This window comes from Salmo trutta, chromosome 1 (assembly GCF_901001165.1).
Source record: "Salmo trutta chromosome 1, fSalTru1.1, whole genome shotgun sequence".
In the NCBI taxonomy this organism is placed as follows: Eukaryota; Metazoa; Chordata; class Actinopteri; order Salmoniformes; family Salmonidae; genus Salmo; species Salmo trutta.
In genome coordinates, this window is record NC_042957.1 from 57575800 (window position 1) to 57596781 (window position 20982).

Consider the following 20982-nt stretch of genomic DNA (forward strand, 5'->3'; position numbering starts at 1 on the left):
AGTTTTACTTGCAGTTGGAGGCCACGGAAGGAGAGTTGTATTGCATTGAAGCTCATCTGGAGGTTAGTTAACACAGTGTCCAAAGAAGGGCCCGAAGTATATAGAATGGTGTCATCTGCGCAGAGGTGGATCAGAGAATCGCCACTATTAGTGCCAGTGAGTAGGCTTTGACGTTCAGTCTCTCTAGCACGGGTATAGGCCTGTTCAATAACTCCCTTATCATACCCACGTTGCAGGAACCTAGTGTGCATACCATTTAGCTTTGTGATCAAAATGTATGTCTGTGCTACAGTTACTTCGGAGTCTTAGGCATTGAGCCACCGGTATGTTCCGCTTATGGTGTACGGGGTGGTTACTGTCTGTGTGTGAATGTTTATTCCTACTCTGCGGCTTGCAGAAGATAGTAGACTCCAAGTCTGTTTTCTTCTCTTCTTCTCTCTGGTGAATTTGAGATTGGTGTCAGATAAATGATAAGATATGTACTCTGAGATGCGACCTTCAGTACCGTTCCATACCAGTAGGATGTCGTCTATGTATCTTTTCCAACGGGTGATATTCTGGAAATATGGGTTTTTCTGGACATCATAAATGAAGGTCTCCTCCCAGTGTCCCATAAATACATTTGCAGAGTTAGGAGCAAAGTCAGCTCCCATTGCTGTACTTTTAGACGGAGGTAAGAGACCCTCAGGTCTAGTGTTGAGATAGCGTGAGAGTGCTCGTAGGCTTGCTTTATGCGGGCTATTAGTGTAGAGAGACTGAACGTCAAGTGTAACCAAGATGCTTTCGCTGTCGCATTTATAGTTATTGATGATCTCAAGCACATCATGGTATCTCCTAAAAAGGCTGGCAGTGCTGGCACAAATGTTGAGATGAATAAATCATCATACTGAGATAGGTGTTCAACAGGGCTACTGTTACATGACACTATGGGATGTAAAGGAGGTTCATCCATACTTCTATGTATTTTCAGTAAGCCATCATAAACTGGACAGGCTGGATTAAAGTGACCAATAAGAAATCAATCTCTACCTTTTTTGTTGTTGAGTGCCCTAACTTAATTTTACCTCAAATTATTCCTTTTGGAAGTTTTCCTTGGTAAGCCCTTCTTATAGTTATTCTAACATGTTCAAAGTGCACATCAGAAGTCTGTAAGAAGGATCACATATCGTTGCATCCTTGACATGCATGTTCTTCTGAATGTGATTTCTGTCACTCTGAGCACGGTGTGGGGATGTCCTAATCAGGTTACGCACCCAATGCATATGTTGCCGGTCAAATGTCCGGCACAACCATTTCCTAATGGAAACCCTCATGTGACATCGTTATTCAAACAAAGCGGCAGTGTGTGAGGGCATACATTTGAGACCTCAGTGGTCCTCACCATTTAGTCTCAAATAGACTCACACAAGTGGAACACTGCAATCACTTGCTTAATCATGCTGTAAATGGTTCTTAATAGTTGAGCGATTGCCTTTTAAAAAGTTTAGGCCTACACATGGATTCTCTGTCAGACTGTCCTAAGACCGTATGCAGGCGGATTGTGAAAGTCTTGGCCTGACAAATACTAGTTGGCCATGACAAACCCAGCCAGTGTGATTTATTAGTACTGCAGCGAAGTAAATAAAGATGCATCTATATGCGTGCTTTAGTCTTCATGTGGGCTAGCCCTACAGCGGTGTGTACATTTGAAATACCACAGGTCAAACTTCTTTGATTTTACTGACGTCTGCTTCAACTTCCTTCATTAGTTTTCTGTCATCTTCTACTGAGACAGAGTGAAGAGGAATTGGGCGCAACTGCATTACTGTAGTGTTGAGCAATTCTGATGTGTTAAATAATCACAGGCAGGTGGTAAAATATCCCATCTACACTTAGCCCCCACCCTCACCTACACTTACCTCCCCCTCCTCCATGTCCTGTCCCATCCCATCCTCTGGCTGCTGTCATCCTTCCTCTCATTACAGTCATCTTTAATTGCGTAGAGACTAGATGGTTGTCTCCTGGGTCATCTACTTAATTAACAGTAAAAGTGTCTGTGTTGAGTATATCTCACTTCCACCGAGAGCGGGCTGTGTATGAGAAAGATGAGTGTTGAGGTTGTTTTTCTCACAGTGATGGTAGCCATGAGCTAACCATTAGGCTTATATATCTGGACATCAGCTTGACCTTGGTGAGTGTGAAGCTAATGGAATCAAGACTAAATGTGTTCCTTGAAGCCTTGTCAAAGTTGCAATTTTTTTATTTAGCATTGTAAGGTCATATTTTAGACAGTTATTAAGGCAAGCTCACTTCTGGGTAGAGTCCGTGTGTACTGGGTGCGTCATTGAGTGTTTGTGGGACAGCTGTAACACGTGGAGGTCCAGTGGGAACCCTGTATGTCAGGCTACTTGGGTCCACACACCTCTGTATAAAGATCCTGTCAGAGACACTGACCCATTCTATCTGACAGGTTTCCAACCCGTCCATAGCCTCAGCCTGGCTCACTGACTTCCTGAAGCCTCCTCCATAGGTGGACTTTCACTCACAAGCCATGTCCACGGAGAGAGACAGTGTTATTTATTCATCTCTGGTGGTTTTATATCCCTGTATATTTTGGAAGTGTTCAGTTTACGCTTGCCTGATAGTGACCTCGGGGCCTGCAGGGCCGGTGATGCATCCACAGTTGATGCAGAGGAGATCTGACATTGATGAGTCTATGGCTGTTCGTCACACAGGGGGATGGCAAGGCTGCTGCTACCACAAGATAAGCTCTCCTTTATACCCAATAAAGCCTCTGTCTCTGTGTGTCTCTCCTACTCTCACTGAGGGGAAAATAATGAATGAGCCCAGGCCTAACATCCCTTCAAGTCATTTATGTATTTTGTGTTTGTACAGCAGAATTGCTTTTTTGGGGGGGGTCAAAACAAGTTGTTCGATGCAGTTCTAGGAATGTATTCTTCTGAAGACTGCAGGAGTTGGGGCTCACACACATCGCACCGAATGTGGATCTAGCGTTGGTCTGCAGATCGTACAGCACGCTGTGTTTTAGGGTCCACCCGCTGTAGACATTGGACTGCCTACATTTTTTATGCGATTCTATTTATAATAACGTCTTCAACGTATCTCAATCATTGTCATGATGTTTTTCAAAATTCTATCTAAATGAAAATGATACAAACCTAAAAAAGTAACTTCTATTGCATTTCTAACTATGTAAAACTTGCCTATGTAAAGTCACAAATAAAAACATTGCAGCCTGCAGGTAGAAATATCCAGATTAAAAAATATATATATCCTTTAAATCACATTGGCTACACATGGCCTGTCTGCAACAAACTTTGAACATGGTATCAACTATTAACTTGGGTCTGGCCCAAAGCTTGCGCTAGTGAACTTGCAACATTGTATAAAATATTCTGGGCCTTCAGTTTCCTGCGCCAGTGAGCTCGGTACAGACACAGCTTGTAGGCAAAGAAGCAGTGCTTGACTTGGGCTGGAGCTCACTGGAGCTGAGAGCTGTTCCTCTTATAGAATATTAGCTCAAATTTATTGTGGAGCTCCTGGACCTAAATATAAACCGTACCAACTAAGATGAGTACCGGAACCTAAGTCCAGCACTGATAAGAAGCCTGTTTTATGACTTTTCCACTGGATCAGGGCATGACATATTTCCCTTTCACGCCGAGTGGTTATCGAAAGGGAGAGAGCTGGAAAGTTTTTTCAAATGCATTGAGGAACTATTGTAATTATCAATGGATGTAAAAACAGACTTTGTTTGCTTGCTGTTTGAGGTGAAGAAAACAACATCACTTTGAGAAGCTCCACAGGTCATTCATTAGTAGTGGTGTGGTTAAGCCAATCAGAAATACTATCAGATCCCCAAATGGGCATATTTATATGCCTACATTTGTGCGCAGGCCAGGTAGCCTATAAGCCTACTTCTATGCGTGCTCATCCTTACTCAACATTGACAGGAGCGCCCCCAACAAAATACAATGACTAAATTGACAGAACTCGTAAATGGAATTAAACAAACCAAGAGTAACATAGGTTGTACACTCTGCAAACAATGTGTCTACTTCGACAATGAGAACAGGAAGACTGGAATAATATTGAATGCATTAAATTAAATGACAGTAACCAAAGTAACAAACATTGTAGGTTAAAAATGATAGGAATGTACCTTAAATGTACTACTGGTGATATACAGTGCATTCAGAAGCTATTCAGACCCCTTCACTTTTTCCACATTTTGTTACGTTACAGCTTTATTCTGTGGTAAATTAAATTGATCGGACATGATTTGAAAAGGCACACACCTGTGTATACAAGGTCCCACAGTTGACAGTGCATGGCAAAGCAAAAACTAAGCTATGAGGTTGAAGGAATTGACCGTAGAGCTCCGAGACAGGATTGTGTCGAGGCACAGATCTGGGGAAGGTTACCAAAACATTTCTGCAACATTGAAGGTCCCCAAGAACACAGTGGCCTCCATCATTCTTAAATGGAAGAAGTTTGGAACCACCAAGACTCTTCCTAGATCTGGCCGACCGGCCAAACTGAGCAATCGGGGGAGAAGGGCTTTGGTCAGGGAGGGGACCAAGAACCCGATGGTCACTCTGACAGCGCTCCAGAGTTCCTCTGTGGAGATGGGAGAACCTTCCAGAAGGCAATCCATCTCTGCAGCACTTCACCAATCAGGCCTTTATGATAGTGGCCTGACGGAAGCCACTCCTCAGTAAAAGGCACAGCCCGCTTGGAGTTTGCCAAAAGGCACGTAAAGGACTCTGACCATGAGAAACAAGATTCTCTGGTCTGATGAAACCAAGATTGAACTCTTTGGCCTGAATGCCAAGCTTCACGTCTGGAAGAAACCTGACACCATCCCTACGGTGAAGCATGGTGGTGGCAGCATCATGCTGTGAGGATGTTTTTCAGTGGCAGGGACTGGGGGACTAGTCAGGATTGAGGGAAAGATGAACGGAGCAAAGTACAGAGCGATCCTTTAATGAAAACCTTCTCTAGAGCACTCAGGACCTCAGACTGGGGTGAAGGTTCACCATCCAACAGGACAACGACCCTAAGCACACAGCCAAGACAATGCAGGAGTGGCTTCGGGACAAGTCTCTGAATGTCCTGGAGTGGCCCAGCCAGAGCCCAGACTTGAACCCGATCTAACATTTCTGGAGAGACCTGAAAATAGCTGTGCAGCGACGCTCCCCATCCAACCTGACAGAGCTTGAGAGGAACTGTAGAGAGGAATGGGAGAAACTTCCCAAATACAGGTGTACCAAGCATCATACTCAAGAAGACTCGAGGCTGTAATTGCTGCCAAAGGTGCTTCAACAAAGTACTGAGTAAAGGGTCTGAATACTTATGTAAAAGTGATATTTCAGGTTTTTATTTTTAATAAATTTGCCAAATTTAAAAATAAAAAAAAAAACTATTTTTGCTTTGTCATTATGGGGTATTGTGTGTAGATTGATGAGAAGAAAAAAAGAAGAAGATTTTTATCCACTTTAGAATAAGGCTGTAACGTAACAAAGTGGAAAAAGTCTAGGGGTCTGAAGACTTTCTGAATGCACCGTATGTAATGGGGAATTGACACACTAGCAATCAAATGTAAACAAGTCACACAAAGTTATGAATCAATTAATGTGCACAAATTGTCAGGAGTGCGCATTCTGGAGAGGGAAGTGCATTGTGCATCTGGGCACATGGTCAATCAGTCGTCAGCATTGGCCATGACGCATTTACGGTGATATGGTCTCAGCTGAAGTCAGGGCATTCATACTTCTTGCCCTTCGCGGAGCAGTGCAGAGCTGTTGTCAAGGAAGTGAGTTTGTTTTTATACAGGATGTACCGCCTCTACCTACCATCAACCAATCATGTCAATGCGGAGCTGTACAGAGCCCTCTGCATTGTTAAACAATTTGGGAGGCGCATGGTGAAGGGGTACAGAGCTCGATTTGGCCTCTGCATGCCTCTGGAGATTCCGCAATTGCTTCACACACTCCATATGGAGCCTCCAACCACATTTTTTTAAGCAAGCATACATAGACTAAAAGCCAATATTTGTTACTTCTCTACTAAAGCAATCTCGGTCGACCAACAGCTTAACGACCAAACAATCAACCAGTCGACTAATTGGGGTCGTTCCTAAAAATAGGTGCGCACTCAGTTCGCAAATTAAGTTCAGAGGTGTTAAACACTCTCGGCCAGCAAAAGCTATTGATGTGTCTGAGCCCTTAGTTTCAGTTTTGAAGATCGTCTGTGTGCAGTTTTACGGTGACACCAATGGGAAGCGTGCTTCTGATTTGAAAACTTTAGGCCTATCTGAATCAAACTCTGTTGTAACTGAATATCTACAACATAAAAAAAATATTTTTGCTCGTCAAGAATGCAGGTGTGAACTGTCATTTTCTAATTAGAAGAAAAAATTGTTCATGGTGTGAAAAAAATGTACTTGATGATACATTTTAATTCAAACATCCCCCCTTGCTGCAAATACTGAATGGTGTTTATGATATATGCCTCTTAACACTGAATTGAGCCCCCTTGGTCCATGCAGTAGAAACATCCCAATTCTCCTACACTGTGTTACTACCCTTGTTGAATATGTGATCATGGATGCGCTTTAGACACTTTTGTGACAGTCTGTAGTGTTCCTCTGTACACAGATTATAATGGAGAGACCTAATATTTGTATCCTTAAATCAGTTAATTCAATTTGTCTCAATAAATTGACTGAGGCAAAATATAGCCTTGTTTCTTAATTGCTTTCATTTTTTCCATTAGAGCAAGGGCTGGGTGTTGGTTGTTCAGGAAATTCGTCAAGGCAATCTTTTCTATTTAAGCATCAATTTATTTGATAATTAATTTAGTTTTTTAATTATGGCTGCTTGATAGTAATGCATTTTGTTGATTAATGATGCCGGAGGTAGTCTCTCTTTCATCCTGACAGACGCAAAGCGCCAGAATGTTTGAGAGTACATGGTGCTGCTGCCCCATAGGCCCTCCTCTTTCCTTCTCATATGTGTTGCCCCTCCTTTTAATCTCACTCTCTTCTGCTTTCTCTCATTTCTCTCCTTGTTCCCCTTGCTCTCACCATGTTCAATGAATCAATTGACTTGTTACCACCATCAGCTTGGGTTTATACATCCCTCATGGGCTTTTATGGCCTATTGTATGTACAGTTGAAGTCTGAAGTTTACATACATACACCTTAGCCAACTACATTTCAACTCAGTTTTTCACAATTCCTGACATTTAATCCCGGTAAAAATTCCCCTGTCTTAGGTCAGTTAGAATCACCACTTTATTTTAAGAATGTGAAATGTCAGAATAATAGTAGAGAGAGTGATTTATTTCAGCTTTTATTTCTTTCATCACATTCCCAGTGGGTCAGAAGTTTACATACACTCAATTAGTATTTTGTAGCATTGCCTTTAAAATGTTTAACTTGGGTCAAACGTGTCGGGTAGCCTTCCACAAGCTTCCCACAATAAGTTGGGTGAATTTTGGCCCATTCCTCCTGACAGAGCTGGTGTAACTGAGTCAGGTTTGTGGGCCTCCTTGCTCGCACACGCTTTTTCAGTTCTGCCCACAAATTTTCTATAGGATTGAGGTCAAGGCTTTGTGATGGCCACTCCAATACCTTGACTTTGTTGTCCTTAAGCCATTTTGCCACAACTTTGGAAGTTTGCTTGGGGTCATTGTCAATTTGGAAGACCCATTTGCGACCAAGCTTTAACTTCCTGATGAATGTCTTGAGATGTTGCTTCAATATATCCACCTAATTTTCCATCCTCATTACGCCATCTATTTTGTGAAGTGCACCAGTCCCTCCTGCAGCAAAGCACCCCCACAACATGATGCTGCCACTCCCGTGCTTCACGATTGGGATGATGTTCTTGGGCTTGCAAGCATCCCCCTTTTTCCTCCAAACATAACGATGGTCATTATGGCCAAGTTCCATTTTTGTTTCATCAGATCAGGGGACATTTCTCCAAAAAGTACGATCTTTGTCCCCATGTGCAGTTGCAAACCGTAATCTGGCTTTTTTATGGCGGTTTTGGAGCAGTGGCTTCTTCCTTGATGAGCGGCCTTTCAGGCTATGCTGATATAGGACTCGTTTTGCTGTGGATATCGATACTTTTGTACCTGTTTCCTCCAGCATCTTCACAAGGTCCTTTGCTGTTGTTCTGGGATTGATTTGCACTTTTCGCACCAAAGTACGTTCATCTCTAGGAGACAGAACGCTTCTCCTTCCTGAGCGGTATGACGGCTGCATGGTGCCATGGTGTTTATACTTGCGTACTCTTGTTTGTACAGATGAACGTGGTACCTGCAGGCGTTTGGAAATTGCTCCCAAGGATGAACCAGACTTGTGGAGGTCTACAATTTTTTTCTTTGAGGTTTTGGCTGATTTTCTTTAGATTTTTCCCATGATGTCAAGCAAAGAGGCACTGAGTTTGAAGGTAGGCCTTGAAATACATCCACAGGTACACCTCCAATTGACTCAAATCCCTATCAGAAGCTTCTAAAGCCATGACATAATTTTCTGGAATTTTCTGGAATCCAAGCTGTTTAAAGGCACAGTCAACTAACTTAGTGTATGTAAACTTCTGACCTACTGGAATTGTGATACCGTGAATTATAAGTGAAATAATCTGTCTGTAAACAATTGTTGGAAAAATTACTTGTGTCATGCACAAAGTTGATGTCCTATTCAACTTGCCAAAACTATAGTTTGTTAACAAGAAATTTGTGGAGTGGTTGAAAAACAAGTTTTAATGACTCCAACCTAAGTGTATGTAAACTTCCGACTTCAACTGTATACAATGTATAGGCTGTCCACCAAAACCCTCATTGTACCAGCCAAACCATTGTCCATTTTTGACCCATGTTTTGGGCCTGTTTTGTGCTCTGCCCCTGCCCATGTCTGGCTGTATCGAATTCCTCTGTTCTCCATTCCTCTCAGCTAATGTCATTGACTGAGCATTAATGTGAGGAACTGCAGATTTTGTCTCATCTGCACCGCAGACGATCGATAGATGCACTTTTGGTCTTATCTAATTTTGAATCAAATAAAATACAATTGTATTTGTCACATGCACCGAATACAACAGTGAAATGCTTACTTACAAGCCCTAAACCAACAATGCAGTTTTAAGAAAATCCCCCCCCAAAAAAGTAAGATCAGAATAACAAATGATTAAAGAGCATCAGTAAATTACAATAGCGAGGCTATATACAGGGGGTACCGGTACAGAGTCAATGTGATGGGCCACCGGTGTCGAGGTAATTGAGGTAATATCTACATGTAGGTAGAGTTATTAAAGTGACTATGCATAGATAATGACAGAGAGAAGCGGGAGGGGGGGGGGGCAATGCAAATAGTCTGGGTAGCCATTTGATTAGATGTTCAGGAGTCTTATGGCTTGGGGTAGAAGCTATTTAGAAGCCTCTTGGACCTAGACTTGGTGCTCCGGTACCGCGTGCAGGTAGCAGAGAGATCAGTTTATGACTAGGGTGGCTGGAGTCTTTGACACTTTTTAGGGCCTTCCTCTGACACCGCCTGGTATAGAGGTCCTGGATGGCAGGAAGCTTGGCCCCAGTGATGTACTGGGCCGTATGCACTACCCTCTGTAGTGCCTTGCGGATCACATTGAGGGAGAGGTTGTTGTCCTTACACCACACTGTCAGGTCTCTGACATCCTCCCTATAGGCTGTCTCATCGTTGTCGGTGATCCGGCCTACCGCTGTTGTCATCAGCAAACTTAATGATGTTGTTGGAGTCATGCCTGGCTGTGCAGTCCTGAGTGAACAGGGAGCACTGGAGGGGACTGACCCCTGAGAGGGCCCCGTGTTGAGGATCAGTGTGGTGGATGTGTTACCCACCCTTACCACCTGGGGTTGGCCCGTCAGGAAGTCCAGGATCCAGTTGCAGAGGGAGATGTTTAGTCCCAGGGTCCTTAGCTTAGTGATGAGCTTTGTGGGCACTATGGTGTTGAACGCTGAGCTGTAGTCAATGAATAGCATTCTCACATAGGTGTTCCTTTTGTTCAGGTGTGAAAGGGCAGTGTGGAGTGCAATAGAGATTGCATCATCTGTGGATCTGTTGGTGCAGTATGCAAATTGGAGTGTGTCTAGGGTTTCTGGGATAATGGTGTTGTGAGCCATGACCAGCTTTTCAAAGCACTTCATGGCTACAGACGTGAGGACTATGGGTTGGTAGTCATTTAGGCAGGTTACCTTGGTGTTCTTGGGCACAGGGACTATGGTGATCTGCTTGAAACATGTTGGTATTACAGACTCCGACAGGGAGAGGTTGATAATGTCAGTGAAGACACTTGCCAGTTGGTCAGCGCATGCTCGGAGTTGGGAATAACCCAATTTTTTTTGTTGTTCTCACATTCTCAATACATCCTATTGAGGCTCATCATCAGTGTCACTTATGAGTATGAGGGAAAGCAACAGCCCAGTGATGGACAGCCTTGGCAGAGCCCACTTAGATCTCTGAGATCAGTGGGTCCGTGCTGTCAGTAATGGATCATAGTTTCTGTGTTCGCCACCATACCTTCACACTCCTCCTGTTGCTGTTTAACGTCACTCCACTGAGTGCCAATGGCCAGCTGGGAGAGACACTGTCGCTTCAGTGTTCATCACACGTTGACCCAGTCTCCCAGCTCGCACCCATCAGTCACTGCAGGGCCGCAACCACAGACCTGCTCTCACTGGCCTCTGAATAATGGTTCCAGTCGTTCCTCTCTGAATCACAGGAAACACCACCAGAATAAGCCTTTGTTTTAGAGTAAAGATAGTGATGGTTCTGAGAATGGAGTCTGAATATTTAACAATGAATATGCGTTGAGTAGGGTTGAATTTGGTTGAAGGCAAATCAATGGACCTGGCGTTTTTATTCAAATATGCAAATGTTTGGTTTGTAGCAGTCGTCCATCTTGTTAGTCTATCCATTCACTTGTGCACATGCTGATTTTTCCATGCGAGATGCCGATATCCTGTCAAGCAGTCTTCCATAAATTAGACAACGAACACATTGTAAAAGATGGTACCTCGCTCCACTGTGCCTGTATCAATCAGTAGAACCGCATCCACCCAACCTCTCTTGTTTTCCCTTTTCTTTCGAAGGAAGTTGAAAGGAAACCGGTGACCTCAGTTGAATTGTTATTTAATGTATTTTATTGTTTATCCTCATTAGTCAGAAATGAGCCGGAATGGAATCCTATCTCCATCCCACCCACCCATGTAGGTTTTTCCATGTGAAATCTGCCTGGAATGAAGATTAACATCTCAAACAAATGGCTGGGGATCTTGGGACTGTGGGGATTGGGAATAGTTATCCTTGTTCTGCTGTTCGATGGTGGGTGGATTACAGTGTTCCAGGCTGCATGACCACATGGCATTCTTATGACCACGACTGTAGAGAATTCACCATGAGTGGTCTCTGGCTTCCGGGTTTTCATCCATTAACCCCCTCCGCCTCCACCCAAACACCAGCAATAACACAATGGCCAGAACACTAAGCAATATAAAAGCAAGATTCCAAACAGCTTTGTAGCAGTCAAGTGATGCAGTACTCTGATTTGAATCCAATCCCAGTAACCAACCTATCCTAGAGCACCAAGACAGCTGTGTGGTGGTAGTATCTGGCTAACCCCTCCAGAATGAGGTAACCAATATGGTGATTAATTATTTAAATGGGTGCATGGATCAGAGATGTGTTATGTGGGCCAACTGTAATGGCTGAAGTGACCACGTGAAAATACTCACATATGCAGTGATTAACCAGACCAACGGATTGACTCAAAGATGGAATGATGACACAAGCCAAAGCTAATCAAAGGATGCTGCATACACATGACTCCCTCACACACAAATCTTTCACATAAAATAGTGATTACTTGTTGACATTGATTGTCAGCCCCTTTTTCCACCATGATCTTTGGAGAGATTATGGACACCGGCAGATGAAACAACCCAATGATTTGGGTTTTTAAGTTTGATATCAATGAATTTGTAGTTCCCACAACACTACTAGTATATTTCATGATCGCACACCATCTCTCAGCTCTATAACCAAACTGAGAGGGCGCTAGGAACCATACTGTTGCACTTTCAACAAAAGCACCAAACCCAGAAAGTCTTCTTCTCCAGCACTTTGGTGACTCTAGTCCCACGGTGATTGAACTGACAGGTGGGTGAGTCATTCACATCACTCCAGTGATTGAGCTCACCTCCCCACCATGCACAAGAAGGTGGCCTGCTCGGCTGGGGAGCTCATTACTGTAGCCACATGGCCTGCTGGAGGTACCTACTGTGTGAAGAGGAAGAGAGAGAGATGGAAAAGAGATGGAGAATGTGAGAGAGGAGGCGGCAGGAGATCTCCAGGCCCTCTGGTCCTGACATTGGGACATGATGAGAAACGGATGGTGTCCTTTGAACGTTCTCTTTTTCTGGGTCACCATCAATGTTCCATCATTTTCTTCGGCACTGAGCAAATTTTAGGTCTGCTGAGCACAAACTTGAACCTTGTATAAATTCTGTGCAACTTCCGGCGCTTTTACTGTGAACACTGGCTGTACCCGCTTTTTAAGTTTTAACAGTGGCCAAGTAGACTACTGTGGCTATTTGATCATAATGCAGGCCCTACAAGAGTGGCCTACCATCAAAAACAATAGAGAAATGCATCCCATAACATTTTAACATGGAAATAGCTATTGAAAGCTGTTCTATGATACAGCCTACAGTAGCAGCCAATGCGGTGTTCATTGTAAGCCTACATTCCATGAGGCTTTTGAAAACATGCAGGACCTGACATTAACCTGTTTAGCCACTTGTCCTTCAGACGAGGTAACTGGAAATGTTGTATTGTGTTTAATGCAAGAAACCACTTTACAAAATAAAATGTATTATTATCCCCATACATTATTATAACAAATAATCATATAAAACTGTATGCTACCCTCACTATTGGCTTGATAGCTTGTACAAGCCTGTCTTAAAATACAACACTGCCCCTTCAAGACATAAACAGCTCTTTACCTGACTCGCTTTTCAAAGATGGCCAGAAATGTACACGTTTGGGGCAAACAAACTAGTCAAGATGAGTGAAGTTCAACTTTGTGCGTCTCTGTGCAGGCTGGCAATTGTGGGCGGCAGTCCTGGGGAGCTGCGTGCAGGAACATTGGTCACAATCTAAATTAAGGGTCTGTGTATAGTGGCAGAATTATGGTTAAAACACAATTTTACTGTGTGTTCACCTGGCAACAAACCGCATGTTGACTAATTATTATGGCAGAAACAGAACTACTACATGTTCTCCTGTCATTGTTATCAGATAGGATATTGTCCCTAGGGGTCTGTTTGCTTGTCTCTTCCTTCCAGAAGCGCTCTAATGGTCTGTGGAGAGACTGTGTACCCTTTCAGCCGGGGTAATAGAATAAATCAGTGTTTGTATCCGTCGTCAGCCTGGTCACTTTTGCAGTTTTCATCTCTGACTTATTGTTAATTGCATTTCACTCAAGTGTGTGATTGTGGCAGGTTTGGTATTGCTCACCGTTGTCTGATATTGAGGTAAGAAATGGCTGATGTTTAAGAATGTCATTGTCGTCAAAAATGAAACACTCCTAGTCATGATTGAGGGTGTCACTCTGCCGGAACAAAATCATCAGCACACTGCGAAGAGAGGGAAGGAACATAATGTTTTCTCCGTGACAGGGTTTGTTCTCACTATGGATACTTTTATTGCAAAAGTTTGAAACGTAAGCACTCTGGGTCAGGAAAGAACATGCATAGACAAAAATCTATTTCAGTGCAGCACGGGGAAGAGTGAGATGAATAAATCAGTAGAGCATCTTGAACGTAGAATTAAATGCATCGAAACCAAGTGCCAGTCAATCTTCCTAAGACATGGAACTCTAACTATATTGTCTTTGTTTTTCCCCTTTGTGTACTTGGCAGGGAGTACTTTGCTTCCTGTGTCTCCTTGACAGTCCTAAATAAGTCCACCTGAGTGCTTGGCTGGCCCGTGGGCACTGACTCAGTCTACACCAAACCTTATTAATAGCAGAAACGCCTTTCAAATGAAAGATCACTGAACACAGATGGCGCTGAGGGCTAGGGATTTGAAAGGACATGTTTTCACTGTCATTGGTTCTGAGGATGATAATAGCTGGCCCAAAATTGACTTGAATTGAATCACAGTCCCAACTGCTTTAATAGTGATGTTGTCCTCAAGTCTCAGTCAGTAGCCATGAATGAACCAGGCTTTGATTAGTGAAGACTGATATTATCCCCATGCCATTATAATTTGTCCTGTCACAACAATTATCAAAGGGGTGTGTGTGTGTGTGTGTGTGTGTGTGTGTGTGTGTGTGTGTGTGTACACACACACACACACCCACACACACACACAGAGTTGAAGTCGGAAGTTTACATACACCTTAGCCAAATACATTTAAACTCAGTTTTTCACAAATCCTGACATTTAATCCTAGTAAAAATTCCCTGTTTTAGGTCAGTTAGGATCACCACTTTATTTTAAGAATGTGAAATGTCAGAATAATAGTAAAGACAATTATTTATTTCAGCTTTTATTTCTTTCATCACATTCCCAGTGGGTCAGAAGTTTACATACACTCAATTAGTATTTGGTAGCATTGCCTTAAACAATTTAAACTTGGGTCAAACGTTTTGGGTAGCCTTCCACAAGTTTCCCACAATAAGTTGGGTGAATTTTGACCCATTCCTCCTGACAGAGCTGGTGTAACTGAGTCAGGTTTGTGGGCCTCCTTGCTCGCACACGCTTTTTCAGTTCTGCCCACAAATCTTCTATAGGATTGAGGTCAGGGCTTTGTGATGGCCACTCCAATACCTTGACTTTGTTGTCCTTAAGCCATTTTGCCACAACTTTGGAAGTTTGCTTGGGGTCATTGTCCATTTGGAAGACCCATTTTCGACCAAGCTTTAACTTCCTGACTAATGTCTTGAGATGTTGCTTCAATATATCCACCTAATTTTCCATCCTCATGATGCCTTCTATTTTGTGAAGTGTACCAGTCCCTCCTGCAGCAAAGCAACCCCACATGACGCTGCCACCCCCGTGCTTCATGGTTGGGATAGGGTTCTTCGGCTTGCAAGCCTCCCCCTTTTTCCTCCAAACATAACGATGGTCATTATGGCCAAACAGTTACATTTTTGTTTCATCAGACCAGAGGACATTTCTCCAAAAAGTACGATCTTTGTCCCCATGTGCAGTTGCAAACCGTGGTCTGTTTTTTTTATGGCGGTTTTGGAACAGTGGCTTCTTCCTTGCTGAGTGGCCTTTCAGGTTATGTCGATTATAGGACTCGTTTTACTGTGGATATAGATACTTTTGTACCGGTTTCCTCCAGCATCTTCACAAGATCCTTCGCTGTTGTTCTGGGATTGATTTGCACTTTTCGCACCAAAGTACGTTCATCTCTAGGAGACAGAACGCGTCTCCTTCCTGAGCGTTATGACGGCTCCGTGGTCCCATGGTGTTTATACTTGCGTACTGTTGTTTGTACAGATGAACATGGTACCTTCAAGCATTTGGAAATTGCTCCCAAGGATGAACCAGACTTGTGGAGGTCAACAATTTTTTGGGGAGGTCTTGGCTTATTTCTTTAGATTTTCCAATGATGTCAAGCAAAGAGGCACTGAGTTTGAAGGTAGGTCTTGAAATACATCCACAGGTACACCTCCAATTGACTCAAATGATGTCAATTAGCCTATCAGAAGCTTCTAAAGCCATGACATCATTTTCTGGAATTTTCCAAGCTGTTTAAAGGCAATGTCAACTTAGTCTATGTAAACTTCTGACCCACTGGAATTGTGATACAGTCCAATTATAAGTGAAATAATCTGTCTGTAAACAATTGTTGGACAAATGACTTGTGTCATGCACAAAGTAGATGTCCTAACCGACTTGCCAAAACTATAGTTTAACACGACATTTGTGAAGTGGTTGAAAAACGAGTCTTAATGACTCCAACCTAAAGTGTATGTAAACCTCCGACTTCAACTGTACTAGCTACACCACCAACCATCACAAAATGGTGTTATATGCTGGGAGTCGGTATAAGTATCATCTGTCAATCTAAAGCCTAGTTTATTGACTCAGTGAAGTTCATTGTTGAGGACAGGAGAGGAGATTTGTGTGTTGACCTGTCAGTGCAGTCAGCTATGGCGACATGACTCACTGACCACATGCAGGCTACCTCCAGATACCCCTCTCTTTATTTCCTATAGCTCTAAAAACGTCCGTCTACGGCTCTGAATTTGCAGTGTTTCTTTTAATGAGCTTTCTTTTGGCCTTTTCACCTCCTTGTCCCTGTCTCTAGGCTCCTTCTCCGTCCTATAGTAAGATGGTGGAGGGTGTGTAGTTATAGGTTCTGAAGAGAGTGACTAGGAAAGTGTTATCTCCTGCAGCAGTGCCTCTTGTCGCTCTGTCTGTTCCTCCGTCTCTCTCTCTCTGCACCCTCCCCCTGTGCCCTCCTGCTCCTAAGGCCCTGCCAACCCTGGGTCTGAGTCACCCTACAACACATGGCACCTGATGCCTTCTCCCCTCGCCCACACTCTCTCTGTTCCTCTCCTCCCCATACTGTACTCAAGCCATGCCTCTCTTGCCTCCAGCCCTGGCCCCTCTGCCAGCCTTCCCTTCCGGTCCTGGCTTTGGCATCGCTTGCCAGTGTGATGCCATCCCATTCCCCATCCTATTTGTCATTACCATCACAAAACCTTGTTGGCAAAATGGTTTCTTCCATCTCTGCTCTCTCTGTCAGAGATGAAAGGCTCTCTCCAACTTTCTGTAAGTCACTTCTGGCCTTCACCGACAAAGCCTTATCAAGATACAGTACGGAGCTGTTTTTGCTGTTCGTATTCTTTATCCATTTGAATTGTTTTGTGTTTTTGTGTTGCTTCCTCTGGCTGTTGTGCTGTGGTTAAGTGCAGTCTAGTGTTCTGAGGCCTTATTGTCTGGCTGTGGTGGTGGGACTTTGTAATTGGTTAGAGGAGGGGTCTTGATTCATGTGTGGTGCTGACTGCACAAGAAGGGTGAAATTCATCAGCCACCCCACAAACACTATGCCTCCCCACTCTTATTTAATTTTTTTATAAACAAGATCAGTTTTTAAATTATAACTTTTGTTTCTTTTCTCTTTCATGAGAAGTTTGCATCATGTCCTGTTTTCTTACTTTTTAGTTTGCTTTAAAAACCGTCTTTCTTTCATAGCAGACCCACTCAGCTCTCCCCCTCTAGCCACATGCGCACTACTGCCTTAACACCAGGCCAACACCAGAGTCTCATCCACAGAACTATCTCCTCTTCTGTAGAGACCATATGTTGCCTCCAGCTATGGCAGTGAAAAGGTTCCGTTCTAACATGCTCTTCATGTTCATGGAGAATCTCTGTTTATATGGGTATTCGTCCAGTCCAGTAGACTCTCTCTCCAATGTAAAGCCTCGAGGGCCCTTTTTTATTTTATTTGACCTTTATTTAACTAGGAAAGTCAGTTAAGAATATATTCTTATTTTCAATGACGGCCTAGGAACAGTGGGTTAACTGCCTTGTTCAGGGGCAGAACGACAGATTTTTAAGACATGGTATATGCCATCTCAGAGGTGGGGGATATGTGCTTGTCAAGAATAGGGTGGCAGGTAGCCTAGTGGTTAGAGCGTTGGACTAGTAACCTAAAGGTTGCAAGATTGAATCCCCGCTCTAACCACTAGGCTGAGATGGCATATACAGTGAGGGAAAAAAGTATTTGATCCCCTGCTGATTTTGTACGTTTGCCCACTGACAAAGAAATTATTAGTCTATAATTTTAATGGTAGGTTTATTTGAACAGTGAGAGACAGAATAACAACAAAAAAATCCAGAAAAACGCATGGCAAAAATGTTATAAAATGATTTGCATTTTAATGAGGGAAATAAGTATTTGACCCCTCTGCAAAACATGACTTAGTACTTGGTGGCAAAACCCTTGTTGGCAATCACAGAGGTAAAACGTTTCTTGTAGTTGGCCACCAGGTTTGCACACATCTCAGGAGTGATTTTGTCCCACTCCTCTTTGCAGATCTTCTCCAAGTCATTAAGGTTTCGAGGCTGACGTTTGGCAACTCGAACCTTCAGCTCCCTCCACAGATTTTCTATGGGATTAAGGTCTGGAGACTGGCTAGGCCACTCCAGGACCTTAATGTGCTTCTTCTTGAGCCACTCCTTTGTTGCCTTGGCCGTGTGTTTTGGGTCATTGTCATGCTGGAATACCCATCCACGACCCATTTTCAATGCCCTGGCTGAGGGAAGGAGGTTCTCACCCAAGATTTGACGGTACATGGCCCCGTCCATCGTCCCTTTGATGCGGTGAAGTTGTCCTGTCCCCTTAGCAGAAAAACACTCCCAAAGCATAATGTTTCCACCTCCATGTTTGACGGTGGGGATGGCGCTCTTGGGGTCATAGGCAGCATTCCTCCTCCAAACACGGCGAGTTGAGTTGATGCCAAAGAGCTCCATTTTGGTCTCATCTGACCACAACACTTTCACCCAGTTGTTGTCTGAATCATTCAGATGTTCATTGGCAAACTTCAGACGGGCATGTATATGTGCTTTCTTGAGCAGGGGGATCTTGCGGGCGCTGCAGGATTTCAGTCCTTCACGGCATAGTGTGTTACCAATTGTTTTCTTGGTGACTATGGTCCCAGCTGCCTTGAGATCATTGACAAGATCCTCCCGTGTAGTTCTGGGCTGATTCCTCACCATTCTCATGATCATTGCAACTCCACGAGGTGAGATCTTGCATGGAGCCCCAGGCCGAGGGAGATTGAGAGTTCTTTTGTGTTTCTTCCATTTGTGAATAATCGCACCAACTGTTGTCACCTTCTCACCAAGCTGCTTGGTGATGGTCTTGTAGCCCATTCCAGCCTTGTGTAGGTTTACAACCTTGTCCCTGACATCCTTGGAGAGCTCTTTGGTCTTGGCCATGGTGGAGAGTTTGGAATCTGATTGATTGATTGCTTCTGTGGACAGGTGTCTTTTTATACAGGTAACAAGCTGAGATTAGGAGCATTCCCTTTAAGAGTGTGCTCCTAATCTCAGCTCGTTACCTGTATAAAAGACACCTGGGAGCCAGAAATCTTTCTGATTGAGAGGGGGTCAAATACTTATTTCCCTCATTAAAATGCAAATCAATTTATAACATTTTTGACATGTGTTTTTCTGGATGTTTTTGGTTGTTATTTTGTCTCTCACTGTTCAAATAAACCTACCATTAAAATTATAGACTGATAATTTCTTTGTCAGTGGTCAAACGTACAAAATCAGCAGGGGATCAAATACTTTTTTCCCGCACTGTACCATGTCTTCTCAGGCCAAGAGTGGTAGCAGTCTATCACGTGGTGGCAGATGGATGGGAGGTATCATCAGGCCTGTGATGGACTGTTGTCTGGCTGGAGGATGAAGTATGGCACGTTAGACTGTCTCATACCACAGGTCCAGAGGCAGACCCAGACACCACTGACCATTCAGCGCTGAAATATGTCTCACTGTCACTCAACCGTTAACGACTTAACCTTCTTTAGGACACTCCACACTTTCCATAATGCCTCCTCCATTACACATGAATGAGTATTGCAAATTTATGTCTGTCGCTCCAAGATGTAGTACATTTTCGGGAATTCTGCACTGATTTGTAGCAGTCACCCGTAGCTTGTATTAAGTACTATTCAGCACTTTCATCTCCTGACACGTGGGATTCACAATTCTTCATAATTCTGGAAATAATAAGGTCTTAAATGAGTCTGGTCCCACCCTTCCCTGTCGGCTGGTCTCACTCTGTTGCGTCATTGGCATTAGCATTCAGCCAGCACTGTACCCTTCCCTGTCCCCAGTGGATGGCCTCCTTGTGCAGGTATAGGCTGTCTACATTCTCTGTCCTGTCTCACACTTATGTCACCAACACTGACCTCTGTGTCCTGCCCTCACAACCCATGGGCCCACCCTGTAAATACAGCACAGAGGGAAGGGGAGAGCTAAGGGTTGAATTAGGGAGGTTCATGGGGGGTCAGAGGTCCTGGAGATGGAGAGTGACTGGAGCAGATCAGTTTTCTGAGTGGAACATTTCTCCATCTGTATCTTTCTGTCTTTGTGTCCCCACTTTGGTCTCCTGATTGAGCTCTCACCCCCCAGGCCCTGTTAGAGATTATTGTGTCTGACTGTGTGAGTTCTACCCTGCAGGCTCCTCTTCAGATGACATGCCACTGAAGTGACTGGCCTTGAGATCACACGTCACTCAACCTCTGCTATCAGACATGGGATTGTCAGAGAGAATGGGATAGATGGGGAATAGAGAGAGGGGGCTGATGCTACTGATGATTGCAACTCTCGATAAGACCCATCTTTGTTATGAGGCAATCGGTACTATGATGGCTTCAAAGAATTTCAACTTACATTTTTTATTTGGGGGTTTGGCATCTTGGTGTATATTGGGTGGAAAGGGAATAAATAGCCTCATGTTCTCATGAGACAGAGTTATATCTCTATTTTCATCTTGGAAAAATCCAATTGTACCATTTGTCATTTATTTCCCATGCTGTGGAAGTATAAACACAACCCAAACACACACTGGTTTGTGAATATGTTGTATAAAGTGATTTCCAATGTGTTTTAAGATGATCCCTCCCTCTCTACAGAGCATCTTCACTGTGATGTTGGGCCCTTTCGTCTTCTTCGATGCTCAGAAGACCAAATACCTCCAGATCCTCACCTCACTCATGCGCTGGATCGGTAAGACTAACCTATCTTACCTTAAGGTATACAAACACCATAGGCTGATAAAGGTTGCTCTGGACAGACTCAAGGCACGCATCTTCAAATAATCACATTAAATGTGGATCTCAATTTATTTTCTAGGTAGAGCAATTCAAGCTGTGAAATTCCCAGGAACTTTATCGAAACGG

At 43.6% G+C, this 20982-nt stretch overlaps 1 protein-coding gene across 2 annotated transcripts in view; it reads left to right on the forward strand.

The window, feature by feature from the left end:
* LOC115202462 (transmembrane protein 104) overlaps positions 1–20982 on the forward strand; it is a 76611-nt gene that overhangs the window by 36652 nt on the left and 18977 nt on the right. For both annotated transcript variants that reach the window (XM_029766628.1, XM_029766624.1), the window contains exon 9: positions 20716–20809. In XM_029766628.1, coding sequence (XP_029622488.1) covers positions 20716–20809 — 94 coding nt within the window. The remainder of the gene's footprint in view (positions 1–20715; positions 20810–20982) is intronic.